This window comes from Podarcis pityusensis, assembly GCF_964106645.2.
Source record: "Podarcis pityusensis genome assembly, chromosome: 8".
In the NCBI taxonomy this organism is placed as follows: Eukaryota; Metazoa; Chordata; class Lepidosauria; order Squamata; family Lacertidae; genus Podarcis; species Podarcis pityusensis.
The window spans coordinates 3,062,595-3,078,524 of record NC_138033.1 but is presented as its reverse complement, the minus strand read 5'-3'; the positions used below and the strand labels follow the sequence as shown (position 1 = coordinate 3,078,524).

Below are 15,930 nucleotides of genomic sequence, written 5' to 3'. Positions count from 1 at the left end.
GACTTGTAGTGGACTTTCGCATCTTGAACAGTGTGACCAAGCCATCGGACTTCCCCATGCCCCGAATCGACGACCTCCTCGCAAAGGTACGGAAGGGCAGAGTGTTCACCAAGTTGGACCTGCGAGGGGCATACAACCTCATTCGCATGCGGGAGGGAGATGAGTGGAAGACAGCCATGTTCACGCCCCTGGGCACCTACGAATATAGAGTTATGCCTTTTGGATTGCAAAATGGCTCCCACGTTTTTCAAGCTTTCATGCATCACGTGTTGGCGGGGCTCCTCTACAAGACGTGCGTCTGTTTCTTGGATGACATCCTGATCTTTTCGGAATCGCAGCAGGAGCATGACAGACACGTCAAGGAAGTGCTGAGCAGGCTACAGCAACATAGGCTTTACGCCAAGCTGGAGAAGTGCCAATTCGACGTGACGGAGGTGGATTTCCTGGGCTACAAGTTGTCTGATAACGGGCTCGCCATGGACAGCGCCAAGGTCCGAGCAGTGTTGGATTGGAAAAGCCCACGCAACCGGAAGGAGGTCCAACGGTTTGTCGGCTTCGCGAACTTCTATCGCAAGTTTATCAAAGGCTTTGCGATGGAGACAGCGGCCATCACGGACACACTCAGCTCCAAGAAAAAGAAGTTCATCTGGACAGAGCAGGCGGAGCAGTCCTTTCAGGCACTCAAGCGTCTCTTCGCGTCGGAAGAGCAGCTGCTTCATGTCAACCCCAGCAGGCCGATGAGGGTGGAGACAGACGCTTCGGACAGAGCCGTGGGAGCAGTCCTGCTGCAGAAAGACCCGCAGGGGGTTTGGAGGCCGGGAGCGTTTTACTCAAGGAAGCTCAGCAAGTCCGAACAGAACTACACCATCTGGGACAGGGAGTTGCTGGCCATTCATGCAGCGTTCAAAGCGTGGAGGCACTTCCTGATCGGCGCCAAGCACACGGTGCAGGTCTGCACGGACCACAAGAATCTAGAGCACTGGCGCACGGCACAGTTCCTGAACCAGAGGCAGATACGTTGGGCTGAGTTCTTTGCGAATTTCGACTTCCGAATAGAGTATGTCCCGGGGGACACCAACATCATGGCGGATGCTCTCTCCCGTAAGCCACAGTATCTAGAGGAGGCAACGCCAGCGGCCGCCATGCACATCTTCGCACCGACAGTGTGGGCGTGCGCGGCGGCGACAGTTGACCTGGATGCGGTGCGACGAGCGTTGCAGGATGACTCCTTCGCGCAAGCAAAGATGGCAGAGGTGCACAGGGGCACGGCAGCGACCGACGAGTTCCAGCTGCGAGATGGTTTGCTCATCCGTAAAGGGGCCATCTACGTGCCGGGAGACGAACTTCGCGCCAAGGTACTGCAGCAGCTGCACGACGCGCCCACTGCCGGGCACTTTGGCAAGGAGAAGACGGTGGAATTAGTAGCCAGAGACTTCTGGTGGCCCGGAATGAGAGGGGAAGTCGCGGACTACGTGGCGAGGTGTGACACCTGCCAGAGGGCCAAACCAGTGCACAGACCGCCGGCCGGACTGCTGGAACCGCTGCAAACTCCGTTCGAACCATGGGAGAGAGTGGCCCTGGACTTTGTCACGGATCTGCCCAGCTCGAGGGGAAAGACGGCTGTGCTGGTGGTGGTGGACTTGTTCTCCAAGATGGCACATTTCATTCCGTGTGCGAAGGTGGCCACGGCGGAACAAACCGCCAAACTGTTCATAGACCACGTGTTCAAGGTTCACGGTCTGCCGCGGTCTATTCTGTCCGACCGAGGGCGACAGTTCATCTCGAACTTCTGGCAGAGGCTGATGGGCTTCCTGAACGTCAAGATCAACCTGGCGTCGGCTAGACACCCGCAGACCAACGGGCAAGCGGAGCGGGTCAATGCCATCATGCAGCAGTACCTGAGATGTTATGCGAATCAACAGCCTGCGACGTGGGTGGATTACCTGCCTCTCGCCGAGTTCGCCTACAACAACACGAAGCACGTGTCCACGGGGGTCACGCCGTTCTTCGCCAACAACGGGAGGCACCCCAGAACCTTCCCGGGACTGGAAAGAATGGGGGAGGGGGAGCCGCAGACAGCAGATGCGTTCGCGTCGGAGTTGCAGGAGGTCCACGATCAGCTGCGGCGGCACTTGGAGCTGGCTAAACACGCATACAAGGTACAAGCGGACAAACACAGAAGGGTTGGCGAAGAGATCCATGTGGGAGACTGGGTCTGGTTAGCAGCCCACGCAGTGCCGGCCAGGTCGTTGGCGAAGAAGAAACTAGGGCATAAACAACTGGGGCCCTACCAAGTCGACGAACGGGTCAACCCGGTGGCTTTCAGGCTGGCTCTTCCGGAGGGTTCCAGAATGCATCCGGTGTTCCACAGATCGGTGCTCACTCCCTACAAGGCACCTCACAGGTTTCAGGAACCAGGAACGGCACCGGGTCCGCTCCGAGAGAGAACCGGGCAAGGGGGAGTGGCACAGGAGGAGCGCTTCAACGAAGTCACGGAGATTTTGGACTCCAGATGGGGGGAAGAGGGGGTAGAATACCTTCTCGCCAAGGAGGGCACCCCGGCCAGTGCCAACAGCTGGGTGCCGGGCTACGCTTTAGACGAACCTCTGCTCAAAGAAGAGTTTCATGCCCTCTTCCCACATAGGCCAACGCCAGCAGACTTTTTCGACGACTGGCTTTTCACGCCCACGCTTTCAGCCAGCACGTTCCGGGGGTTCGACTCGGACGAGGAACCGACACGAGACGCCCGTTCCCCGGAGGGGTCACCCTCGGGATCTGCTTCAGAACCCTCGTATTGGTGGGATGATCGACCAGAGGAGCAGTTCCGCAGAAGGTGGCTGGAGGGTCCAGGACGAGCAACGTCTCCAGAAGGCAACGAGGGAGAGACGGACATGGACGTTTTCGGGGACGACCCGGGTTTCGAGCACGGCGGCACAGAGATGGAAGCGGAGGTGACCGTCGTCAACGAGAGCAGGGAGGAAGAACCGGAAGACTTCGGATGGCGGCCCGCCACGGGAAGCGAACTGTATCCGACATTTGTCCCCCTGACACGGCAGCACCCAGATCCCGCACCGGAAGGAGGGGAGGGGGGAAGAGGGGGCTTAGAGGGGGGGATGGATGTCAGGGGTTCAGGAGCAGAGGCAAGGGCAAGGGAGGAAACAGAGAGCGAGGGAGAGGAGGCAGAAGAAAAGATGAGCGATGACGACGACCCGAGATCTCCGAGTCTTTCCAGTGAATCAGAAGATTCACAGAAAGGAGCACCAGTGGCCAGGGCAAGGGGGGAGCCTAGGGGGACACCCCAGGAAGATAGAGCCAGAGGGGACTCAGAGGGGAGCAGTTGGAAATCAGGACCAGCGTCACCGCCAGAGAGCAGGGAAGAGGAAGGGCGCCAGGGATCAAGCGCTGGCAGCTCACAACAGGGGGGAGGGCACGAGTCAGGAGTGGCCACACCTCCATCGGGGAGCGAAGAAACGGTCAGACGGAAGGTGGAAGGTTGGGCGCGCGTGCCAAGTTCAAATGCACAGGAAGGTGGCGCAGTAGGCAGCCCGGAAAGGGAGCCAGGTCCTAAAGCCCGCCGAAAGGAGGGAGAAGAGTCAGGGGGGTCAGCGTCAGCGTCAGAGGAATCCCGGAAGGTAGAGACCCCGGGGGGCAGAGGGACCCAGAGAAGAACAGTCAGGCGGAAAAGGTGGAGCAAGGCTAGGATATTAAGTTGGTGTACAAGGGGCGGAGACTCAGATGGAGCTTCGCCGATCTAACCATGAGACGTAGAGTTGCACGCAGCAGCTTGAGAATGGAAACTGTAACTCAATAAAGACTTTTATTTAATGATCGCTGGCTAGCGTGATCCTCTGTGAGCTAGGATCTGGAAGCAGCTCTGACAATAATAATAATAATAATAATAATAATAATAATAATAATAATAATAAATTTATATCCCGCCCTCCCCAGCCGAAGCCAGAATCAGGGCGGCTAACAACAATAAAATAGTACAACATAGCAAAATCATTCATTATAAAATTAACTCAAATCAAACTGATGGTAACCACTGGGCCAGAGCTCTGCAAAGATTGCCAAAGGAGGGGGGTTAGGCTGTGCCCTGACCAAAGGCCTGGTGGAACAGCTCTGTCTTGCAGGCCCTGCGGAAAGATGTCAAGTCCCACAGGGCCCTGGTCTCTTGAGACAAGTGTTCCACCAGGTCGGAGCCACAGCTGAAAAAGCCCTGGCTCTAGTTGAGGCCAGCCTAACCTCCCTGTGGCCTGGGACCTCCAAGGTGTTTTTGTTTGAAGACCGTAAGGTGCTCCGTGGGACATACCAGGAGAGGCGGTCCCATAGGTACGAGGGTCCTAGGCCATATAGGGCTTTAAAGGTTAAAACCAACACCTTAAATCTGATCCTGTACTCCACCGGGAGCCAATGCAGCTGGTATAGCACCGGGTGAATGTGCTCCCATGGCAGGGACCCTGTGAGGAGTCTCGCCGCGGCATTCTGCACCCGCTGGAGTTTCTGGGTCAGTCTCAAGGGCAGCCCCACGTAGAGCGAGTTACAATAATCCAGTCTGGAGGTGACCGTCACGTGGATCACAGTGGCTAGGTCAGGGCGAGAGAGGTAAGGAGCCAACTGCTTAGCTTGGCGGAGATGAAAAAATGCCGCCTTTGTTATAGCTGCAATCTGCGCCTCCATAGAGAGGGAGGTGTCGAAGATTACACCCAGACTCTTAACGGACAGTGCTGGCACTAATTGCGCCCCTGCAAGAGATGGGAGTTGCCCCCCCAATCCCATATCGTCCCATCCCAGCCAAGGCAGCTTAATGAAAATTGGAGCTGATTGGAGCTGATTGAAATTGTTGCAAAGTGTAGAATTGGGGTGGGGGCAGAGAGAAAATGGGATGTGATTCTTTGGCTGGGGATGGAAGAAGTGAGAAGGATAGACGAGGGGGAAGAGATCCCCGGGACTTATGGACCAGAAACTTGATGTTTGCGTGGCTTTCTGGCTTGAAGAGCTCTCTTGAATCTTTAATGGCTGTAAGGCAGGCAGAAGTTCATCAGGTGCTGTTTCTTTTACCGTGCAAAGGGGGAGAAGCTGCAAGTCCAGCATGCAGACCTGCCTGGCGCCCATCAGAGGAGCGGGTGTACCCTTCAAAGTGGGGGGGGCACCCAAGGCTTCTCCACTAACACGCCCCCCCCCCCCCGGTTGTCTCTGTTCTCTGCAGATCCCCAGCTGATTCCACCTGCTGGCGAGAGGAAGAATGGCGGCGAATGGACGGATGTCAAGATCTGAGCTCTGTTTGGGGGCCCCCAGTGGGAACAAGGCATGGCCAGACCGGAGCCTGAGGTGGGAAGTTCTTTCTTCTCTCTTTACCCACATCCCATCCGCCACTGCAGAGGAATATTGCAGAGCGTAGTTGAACTGCGGAACTCATTGCCACAGGAGACAGCTATAGCCACCAACCTGGGCGGCTTAAAAAGAGGATCAAACAAATCCATGGAGGAAGAGAGGCTACTATCAAAGGCTAAGCAGGGTGGATTTGATTTAAATCAAATCGATTTAAATCAAATTGATTTAAATCACGTTTTAAATCACTAGTCAGTAAGGCTTGATTTAAATCTTTTTTCTTTTTCTTTACAGACTCATTCTTGCTGGTATAATCTTAATATTTACAACCAGATGAAGGAACAATAAATTTTCAGAGTAATTTTTACGGCTCTATCAAAAATTACTGATTCGGTTATACGATTAGAAATACGTAGACCAGATAATTAGGAAATTATGGCGAGATTTAATAAGTTAACTGTTTCTATTTGGAAAACTTTAGTGCTGTACTTTATCGGAAGGAGAAAAACAACCATTTCCTTAATAACTTAAACATTTAACTAAAGCAATAGCATTATAGTGTATGTATCCATGTTTGTTAACTGAGGTGGTTTTAAAAACACACACCTTAGACTGAGTTTTAAGCACACAAGGAAAACTTAAAACAAATCCTGATTTCCTGATGAATAGCCTTTGGACTACAATGGAACTTAAATAGAAAACGATCTTTAGAAAGATTTTTTCCTCCAAAAGCCTTTTATTTTAAAAATCCGTGTTTTTTTTTAAAAAAAAACACGGATAAAAAAAATCGGATTAAAATTAAAAAATACTTTTAAAATTTTTTTAAAATCTGATTAATTTTTGTTAAAAATACAATGTTTTATTTTTTTTAAAAAATGATTTTTATCCACCCTGCTTGCCAGGACGGCTGTTCTCTGCTTCCATGGTCAGAAGCAGCGATGCTTCTGCATCCCTGTTGCCAGAAGCCACAGGAGGGGAAGAGGGTCTTGTGTTCGAATCCTGTGGGTTTCCCATTGGGGCATCTGGTTGGCCACTGTGGGAACAGGAGGCTGGACTAGGTGGGCCTTTGGCCTGCGCTTGCAAGCAGACTCTTCTTAGTTTCGTATGGAACCTCCAGGTCTCGACACAGTCTATCTGGATCCCTCGGTTCTTAGGGGTATTTGGCCACTGTGAGAACAGGAGGCTTGACTAGATGGTCCATTCATCTGATCCCATAGTGTAGACTCTTCCTCTATGTTCTAATGATGTTCCCCATGGCTGGGGTGGTCTTTTTCTTCCACGGGCCCAAATCCTATTTCTGCTTCCTATGTCCATCCATTTTCGCAGTAGCCTGAGCCCATAGCTGTCAACTGTCCATTATTTGGCAGGAAACTCCCTTATCCCAGCGCCGTGTCCCGCTGCTGTCCCTTATTAGAATCATAGAATCATAGAATCCTAGAGTTGGAAGAGACCACAAGGGCCATCGAGTCCAACCCCCTGCCAAGCAGGAAACACCATCAGAGCACTCCTGACATATGGTTGTCAAGCCTCTGCTTAAAGACCTCCAAAGAAGGAGACTCCACCACACTCCTTGGCAGCAAATTCCACTGTCGAACAGTTCTCACTGTCAGGAAGTTCTTCCTAATGTTTAGGTGGAATCTTCTTTCTTGTAGTTTGGATCCATTGCTCCATGTCCGCTTCTCTGGAGCAGCAGAAAACTACCTTTCTCCCTCCTCTATGTGACATCCTTTTATATATTTGAACATGGCTATCATATCACCCCTTAACCTCCTCTTCTCCAGGCTAAACATGCCCAGCTCCCTTAGCCGTTCCTCATAAGGCATCGTTTCCAGGCCTTTGACCATTTTGGTTGCCCTCCTCTGGATACGTTCCAGTTTGTCAGTGTCCTTCTTGAACTGTGGTGCCCAGAACTGGACACAGTACTCCAGGTGAGGTCTGACCAGAGCAGAATACAGTGGCACTATTACTTCCCTTGATCTAGATGCTATACTCCTATTGATGCAGCCCAGAATTGCATTGGCTTTTTTAGCTGCCGCGTCACACTGTTGGCTCATGTCAAGTTTGTGGTCAACCAAGACTCCTAGATCCTTTTCACATGTACTGCTCTCAAGCCAGGTGTCACCCATCTTGTATTTGTGCCTCTCATTTTTTTTGCCCAAGTGCAATACTTTACATTTCTCCCTGTTAAAATTCATCTTGTTTGTTTTGGCCCAGGTGATCATATTGATGATGTCCCTTAAATTTCCCGGGTTTCAAAGGAAGCAGCTCCTCTCCCTCCCTCCCTGCCGGCCAGGGAGGAGGGAGGCTCCAACTGTGTTGCTTGACTGTGTTGCTCACCCAATAAGGAGTCTAAGAACGACTGGGGGGTGGAGCTTGCATGCCTTGTGCCGATCAAATCGGCCATGTTGCCTGGGGACTCGCCTTTGCTCAGCGCTTCCCAGCGGAGAGGTGATGGTGGTTTTCCTTGCTGCATCCCCTTTGCCGGGTTGCTGCGCTGTGGGAACCACCGCTTGAGGCTTCGTTTGGCCTCTAGCTGGGCTTTCTGCCTTTGGCTCGGAGGGGCTCAGAAGTTGAACGTACCTGTGCTCTGAAAATCCCTTATTTTGGCTGCTGATCCCTTATTTTTGAGGCTGCTGGTCCCTTATTTTCAAATCTGTAAGTTGACAGCTATGCCTGAGCCTCATAAATTTAACAATAGAAGCTGTCCCCCCAAGCCTTATTCCGTCCATCTTCCAAATGCATTTATTAGGAACAGTCCATGTTTCCCCCCCAGTAAATGTGTCTATTTTTAGTAATGCCATAGAATCACAGAATCGTAGAGTTGGAAGGAACCCAAAGGGTTGTTTTGTCTAACCCCATTTGTTGGGGTGAGTTGCATTTGTCCTGGGGAGGGGGGTAAATTCTCTACAGATGAGTTTTTTTAATTTTTAATGGGATGGATATTCCCCAAGTGCGCAAGGGTTTTGCTATTCTGGGCAACAAAAAAACCGCCTCTGTGTTGCAGTGGTCAGATCGTTGGACTAGGACAGGGGTTTGCAATGTGTGGCCCATGGACCAGATGCGGCCCACGAAGACCATTTTACTGGCCCCCGAGCCACCCCCGAACCGAGTCGCCCGCTCGGCAAGTCCCCCGCGCACTGCGCTAAACCGGCCCAGTGTGGTGTGGGGACTCACCGAGCGGCGCTGGAAATCGCATCTGCGCATGTCCAGACGCCGAAACTCGCTTCTGTGCAGGTGCGATTTTCACAGTCTGGGCATGCGCAGAAGCGATTTCCGGCACCATCAACATGCGCAGACGCGATTTCCGGCGTCGCGCTGCACCGGTCCGGCCCATGAACGATTGCCATGGGAGTGATCCAGCCCATGGCCAATAAACCTTGCTGAACTAGGACATGGGTAGGCAAACTAAGGCCCGGGGGCCGGATCTGGCCCAATCGCCTTCTAAATCCAGCCCACGGACAGTCCAGGAATCAGCGTGTTTTTACATGAGTAGAATGTGTCCTTTTCTTTAAAATGCATCTCTGGGTTATTTGTGGGGCATAGGAATTCGTTCATTTTTTCTCTCCAAAATATAGTCCAGCCCACCACATGGTCTGAGGGTCGGTGGACTGGCCCACAGCTGAAAACGGTTGCTGACCCCTGTTATAAACAGCCACAGTATCCTAGGCACCTAAGCAAAGGCTGATGAATTAGGCCAGCGGCCCATCTAGGAACAGAATCACAGATTTGAAGAGTTCTTAGGGACCCCCAAAAGCCATCCAGACCAACCCCTGGCAATGCAGGAATCTCAACTAGATCGTACCAAACCCACCACGTGTCCCTATTTTCCAGGGACAGTTCCAGATTTGCAGATGCCTTCCTGGTTTCTGATTTGATCCGGGAATACCCCGCTTTCCATTAGGATGTCCCTATTTTCATCGGAGAAATGTTGGAGGGTATGGTACTGGAATCCTACGCTAGAATGTGCCACACAAACCTGCAACATCTGTCTGCCAGAGGAACATCAATATCTACAGATATCTTAAAATAAAAGGTAAAGGTAAAGGACCCCTGGATGGTTAAGTCCAGTCAAAGGTGAAATTCGTTCATCCCCCCCCCCAAAAAAAATATAGTCTGGCCCCCCACAAGCTCTGAGGGACAGTGGACTGAAAAAGTTTGCTGACCCCTGGACTAGGACATGGGAGGCCAGGATTCAAATCCCACCCTCTCAGCCATGAAATTCACCACCTTGGTCCAGCTGATGCCTCTCAGTCCAGTCTACCTCGCAGGGGTGTTGTGGGGATAAAATGAGGAGAGGGAGAACCACGTTAAACCACCTTGAGCTACTCGGAAAAAAAGTTGGGACAGAAATGCAATAAAACAATAATAATAGACAATGCTGCTTCTTTCCCTCTCCGCCAATTTAATCTGGATTTACCCATAGCTGGGGGAAATCCAATAAAGTTCTTTGGAACAACAGCATCCACAACCCAAATCGAGTTGCCGACGTTTCCATTTGCAATATCTCAGCGCTTCTCTTAACAATATCAAGTCCCCTGGAGCCTGCCGAAGTTGAATTTCAGAGTGGGGCATGTCTGTGCATGCAGACTAAAGGGTCGTGCAGTCTGCAGCTGCTGCTGCTGCTGCTGATAATGCATTTTGGAATCCTAGAACTGCCGAGTTGGGGGGGCCCGAGGGTCATCTAGTCCAGCCCCCCTGCGACGCAGGAATCGGAGCTAAATAATCCCTGGCAGTCGGACATGAAACCTCTTGTTTAAAAATCTCCAGGGAAAGAGAGTCTTCCACTTTCCGAGGGTGTTTGAGCGTCGAGCGGATGGCAGAAAGTCATTCCTATAGCGTAGTCAGAATCTCCTTTCTCATCTGAATCCATTGGTTTGTGTCTGTTTTCCATGTGACAGTCCTTCGGGTATTTTGAGATACAGCGGTACCTCAGGTTAAGAACTTAATTCGTTCTGGAGGTCCGTCCTTAACCTGAAACTGTTCTTAACCTGAAGCACTACTTCAGCTAATGGGGCCTCCTGCTGCTGCGCCGCTGCCGGAGCACAATTTCTGTTCTCATCCTGAAGCAAAGTGCTTATCCTGAAGCACTATTTCTGGGTTAGCGGTGTCCTGTAACCTGAAGCGTATGTAACCCGAGGTACCACTGTAGAGGGACACGGGTGGCGCTGTGGTCTAAACCACTGAGCCTCTTGGGCAGGGGTCAGAAAACTTTTTCAGCAGGGGGCCGGTCCACTGTCCCTGAGACCTTGTGGAGGGCCATACTAAATTTTGGAGAGAAAAAGAACGAATTCCTATGCCCCACAAATAACCCAGAGATGCATTTTAAATAAAAGGACACATTCTTCACATGTAAAAACATGCCGATTCCCGGACCTTCCACGGCCTGGATTGAGAAGGCGATTGGGCCACATCTGGTTCCCAGGCCTTAGTTTGCTTACCCCTAATTTATAGGGTCTCCCCACCCCCCAGTTTCCTCCCTCTAAAATATGCTTTTCTAACAACAACAACAACAACAACAACAACAACAATAATAATTTATTTATACCCTGCCCATCTGGCTGAGTTTCCCCAGCCACTCTGGGCGGCTCCCAATCAAGTTTTAAAACAATACAGCATTAAATATTAAAAACTTCCCTAAACAGGGCTGCCTTCAGATGTCTTTTAAAGGTAAGATAGCTGCTTATTTCCTTCACATCTGAAGGGCGGATGTTCCACAGGGCGGGCGCCACCACCGAGAAGGCCCTCTGCCTGGTTCCCTGTAACCTCACTTCTCGCAGGGAGGGAACCGCCAGAAGGCCCTCGGCGCTGGACCTCAGTGTCTGGGCAGAACGATGGGGATGGAGACGCTCCTTCAGGTATACTGGACCGAGGCCGTTTAGGGCTTTAAAGGTCAGCACCAACACTTTGAATTGTGCTCGGAAACGTCCTGGGAGCCAATGCAGATCTCTCAGAACCGGTGTTATGTGGTCCCGGTGGCCGCTCCCAGTCACCAGTCTAGCTGCCACATTCTGGATTAGTTGCAGTTTCCGGGTCACCCTCTAAGGTAGCCCCATGTAGAGTGCATTGCAGTAGTCCAAGCGGGAGATAACTAGAGCATGCACCACTCTGGCGAGACATTCTGCGAGCAGGGAGAGTCTCATTCTGTGCTCCAGATGGAGCTGGGAGACAGCTGCCCTTGACACAGAATTGACCTGCGCCTCCATGGACAGCTGTGAGTCCAGAATGACTCCCAGGCTGCGCACCTGGTCCTTCAGGGCCACAGTTGCCCCATTCAGGACCAGGGAGTCCTCCACACCAGCCCGCCCCCTGCCCCCCCAAAACAGTACTTCTGTCTTGTCAGGATTCAACCTCAATCTGTTAGCTGCCATCCATCCATTGTACTTCTGCAAGCTTCAGGGTTTCTTTTCCCCTAGCAGGCTGCTGCTGCTGCTGACACCCCCCCCCCCCCCGTTGTGCATCGGTGACATCATTTTGTCCACATGAAGAAGAGTACGTGGAGAATTGTGCTCGCTGCTCATATATATATGAGTTTTAGTGCCCAGACCAACCCTGCTCTTGGCTTCTAAATCAATAGCGGACGGGTTATTGCAGGGTAATTGAATATAGCAGGCATGGAAAAGGTTTCAGCCATCTGTATTCGCAGAGGGATGGAAGACCAGGGCTGGTTTCAAGCTTGCCTCCAGGCAGCTCTTTTCCTGCTCCTGCCTTTGGGCCTTTAAAAGGAAAAGGAAAAAAGTATTTTTTATTAAATCTTACCCATATAACCCAAATAACAGAAGAGAGCCTCGTGAGAGAAGAACACGTTAAAAGCTAAACTGCATTGAGGCTGGCATGGGATGGCTTTTAAAGCATATCGTTTTTCCTTCCAAGAATCCTGGGAATTCTAGTTTTGTTAAGGGTGGGAACCATAGCGCTGTGGGGGGTAAACTGCAGTTCCCAGAATCCTTTGCGGGGAAACGATTTTGTAAAAATATATCCATTGATTTTTCAAAGATTTTGTTGAAGCAAATCAAACAAATCACAGAACAGTAGAATTCAACGAGTTGTCAGGAAATCTTCAACTGCGATTGCTGAACGGCAAAGGGTTGGTCTAGATGACTTTGGGGGTCCCGTCCGACTCTACATTTCTAAGGCAACTCCGGACATGTGCCAAGTGCCTTTCCCTAACCGAGGAGTAACAGATTGAGGTTGAGTCCTGACAAGTCAGAAGTACTGTTTTTGGGGGACAGGGGGCAGGCAGGTGTGGGGGACTCCCTGGTCCTGAATGGGGCAACTGTGTCCCTGAAGGACCAGGTGCGCAGCCTGGGAGTCATTTTGGACTCACAGCTGTCCATGGAGGTGCAGGTCAATTCTGTGTCCAGGGCAGCTGTTTATCAGCTCCATCTGGTATGCAGGATTAGACCCTCCCTGCCTGTGGACTGTCTGGCCAGAGTGGTGCATGCTCTGGTAATCTCCTGCTTGGACTACTGCAATGTGCTCTATGTGGGGCTACCTTTGAAGGTGACCTGGAAACTGCAACTAATCCAGAATGTGGCAGCTAGACTGGTGACTGGGAGTGGCCACCGAGACCACATAAAACCAGTCCTGAAAGACCTACATTGGCTCCCAGGACGTTTCCAAGCACAATTCAAAGTGTTGGTGCTGACCTTGAAAGCCCTAAATGGCCTCAAAAGCCCAGTATACCTGAAGGAGTGTCTCCACCCCCATCGTTTTGCCTGGACATTGAGGTCCAGCTCCAAGGGCCTTCTGGCGGTTCCCTCGTGAGAAGCAAAGCTACAGGGAACCAGGCAGAGGGCCTTCTCGGTGGTGGCACCCACCCTGTGGAACGCCCTCCCACAAGATGTCAAAGAGAAGAACAACTACCAAACTTTTAGAAGACATCTGAAGGCAGCCCTGTTTAGGGAAGCTTTTAATGTTTGATGTATTACTGTATTTTAATATTTGGTTGGAAGCCACCCAGAGTGGCTGGGGAAGCCCAGCCAGATGGGCGGGGTACAAATAATAAATGATGATGATGATGATGATGATGATGATGTAGCTAGTTCTGGGCACATGGCTTTCGAGGAACGGTCTCCCAGGGGGACTTAAACCACCCCACTCCCAGATTTAAAACAACCACTCTCTCTTTTTCTTTCCTCAGATCGGAGCTGGGACTTGCAGCTCACCCCTCCTGCGCGTCCCTCCAACCTCCCGGCCTCTCGCCAGGCAGCGAATCAGCAGCAGGAGCAAAGTCCTGCCTTCGTGGACCGGATCGGGGGCTGAGCTGGGGCTGCCAGGGGGGGCCACGCAAAGAGGCTGGGAGGTGAGTTCAGGTCCCGTTTTCAGCCCCATCGGTTTGCCTGGGTTCTCTGTGATTCTGCAGCCGTGCAACACAGAATGGTAATTTGGGTGCCGAGTGCGAAGCCTGCCCCGAACTCAATGCCCCAGGAGTTCCATCACCCCATGGCATTGTGGGTAGAAAGCACGGGGGCTGCTTTGACAATTCTGTCGGCCATCTTGTGCTACGTGGCATGTTTCTTTTCCCACAATGCCTCGGGGGCTGGTGATTGCCCAAAATAATACAGAGGGCAACGTTCTGGTCGCCTCATCTCAAAAAGGATATTGTGGAGTTGGCAAAGGTTCAGAAAAGGGTGACCGAAACAAAAAAGGGAGTGGAACGGCTCCCTTATGAACAAACTTGTTATTTAACTTTTTAATGGTTTCATTGCATGGTTTTGTGCGATGTGAAACACAAGAGCAGGCAAGTACAACCTTCCTAGAGTATAAGCAAGTTCACAATTTAGCAGAGTAACATTCCCCTTTTTAAACTGACAGCGGATGCGTTAGCTCAGGCTCGCTAAAGCCTCTAGAATAACTGTTCTGGTATTTTCCCCTTATTCCCTCATAAAAGATAAGACACGACACAGTCTTCTATAAAAGTATAAAAAAGAATTTACTCACATTCTGTTCACAATCAGATGGCAGACTTTGCTTAGAAAAGTAACATACACCTGGAAACCATCTCATAAAGAGACAGTCCCTTTGTCCTCTCTTGGCTGTACTTGACTGCTCTTGTGTTTCACATCCCACACATCCCACACTCTCCCACAACTCGTGTTCAGAAGCATAGCTGCCTCCTCTATGAACATGTCTAATTCTCTTCTAAAGCTATCCAGGCCGGTGGCCGTCACTGCCTCCGGTGGCAATGAGTTCCATAGTTCAACTATGTGCTCCGCAAAGAATTCCTTTGTGCTATCTGTCCTGAATATTTCAGCATTCAGCTTCATTGCATCTCCTCTATAGGAGAGAGGGAGAGCCCAGATTCTTATAGGGGAAGATTTTCATCTTGCCTCCCAAAAATTGCTTTCCGTGACTTTTGCCCGCATTTCAGAGCGTCGCGGGATCTAAAGGCCTTTTCCTATTTTCTCTCCCTCCCCAGGTTGAATTTCCGGACTGCACATCACTCCTCCGCTCTCTCTCCCATCACAATGGTGCTGCCCATCACAATTTGAGGGGTGGGGACAGCAGCCCCTGCCCCGGACCCTCCTTCACGCCTCCCGCGGCGTGGGAGAGTTGCGCTCCATGCTTGCCAAGGTCTCACCCATGTGCTGTTTCTACTGGATTCTCACTCGTGGACCCCCGCTTTTCTTTTCTATGAAGCTCGCTCCCGTTTTTCTAAACCGTGTTCTGCAATTTTCTAATAAACAGAGTTGGAAACCAGCGACGGACGGGGTGGCACCGGGAAGCTCCCTAAAAAGGGGTGTCTGTCTGTGTCTGTGTGGCTTCTTTCCATAGCTGTCAACTGTCCCTTATTTGGCGGGAAAGTCCCTTATCCCAGCGCTGTGTCCAGCTGCTGTCCCTTATTGATTATGTCCCTTAAATTTCCCGGGTTTCAAAGGAAGCAGCTCCTCTCCCTCCCTCTCTGCCGGCCAGGGAGGAGGGAGGCTCCAACTGTGTTGCTTGGCTGCGTTGCTCACCCAATAAGGAGTCTAAGAACGACTGGGGGTGGAGCTTGCATGCCTTGTGCCGATCAAATCGGCCGCGTTGCCTGGGGACTCGCCTTTGCTCAGCACTTCCCAGCGGAGAGGTGACGGTGGTTTTCCTTGCTGCATCCCCTTTGCCGGGTTGCTGCGCTGTGGGAACCACCGCTTGAGGCTTCGTTTGGCTGCTGGCTGGGCTTTCTGCCTTTGGCTCGGAGGGGCTCAGAAGTTGAACATACCTGTGCCCCTTGGAAAATCCCTTATTTTGGCTGCTGATCCCTTATTTTCGAGGCTGCTGGTCCCTTATTTTCAAATCTGTAAGTTGACAGCTATACTTCTTTCCAGAATGAGTAAAGGATAACATGAACTGAACTGTTTCTTAATAATGACCCCCCCAAACTCCGTTGGCTCAAGCCTGGCAATAAAAGGAGAACCAAATCAGCAAAAAGTTTGCACTGCCCACAAAAATGGCATCCTCCGTCCCTGCCTCCTAAGTTTCCCAAACACTGCAGCCCTGTGCATGTAACTAAAATGGGGGCGGGTTCATTGCAGGAGGCCACACCCCCATTTGGCCATGTGACAAAGCACGCTGTATACGTCTGTACAGTGGTACCTTGGTTCTCAAACTTAATCCGTTCCA

General features: G+C 51.3%; 1 protein-coding gene across 1 annotated transcript in view; it reads left to right on the top strand.

Annotated features, from left to right (window-relative positions):
* LOC308484155 (leucine-rich repeat and fibronectin type III domain-containing protein 1-like protein) overlaps positions 1 to 15,075 on the top strand; it is a 78,906-nt gene extending 63,831 nt beyond the window's left edge. The window contains exons 4-6 of the mRNA XM_081018817.1: positions 5,210 to 5,331; positions 13,472 to 13,633; positions 14,750 to 15,075. Of these exons, the coding sequence (XP_080874943.1) occupies positions 5,210 to 5,277 (68 nt within the window). The 3' untranslated portion in view covers positions 5,278 to 5,331; positions 13,472 to 13,633; positions 14,750 to 15,075. The remainder of the gene's footprint in view (positions 1 to 5,209; positions 5,332 to 13,471; positions 13,634 to 14,749) is intronic.
* Positions 15,076 to 15,930: the final 855 nt, after the last annotated feature.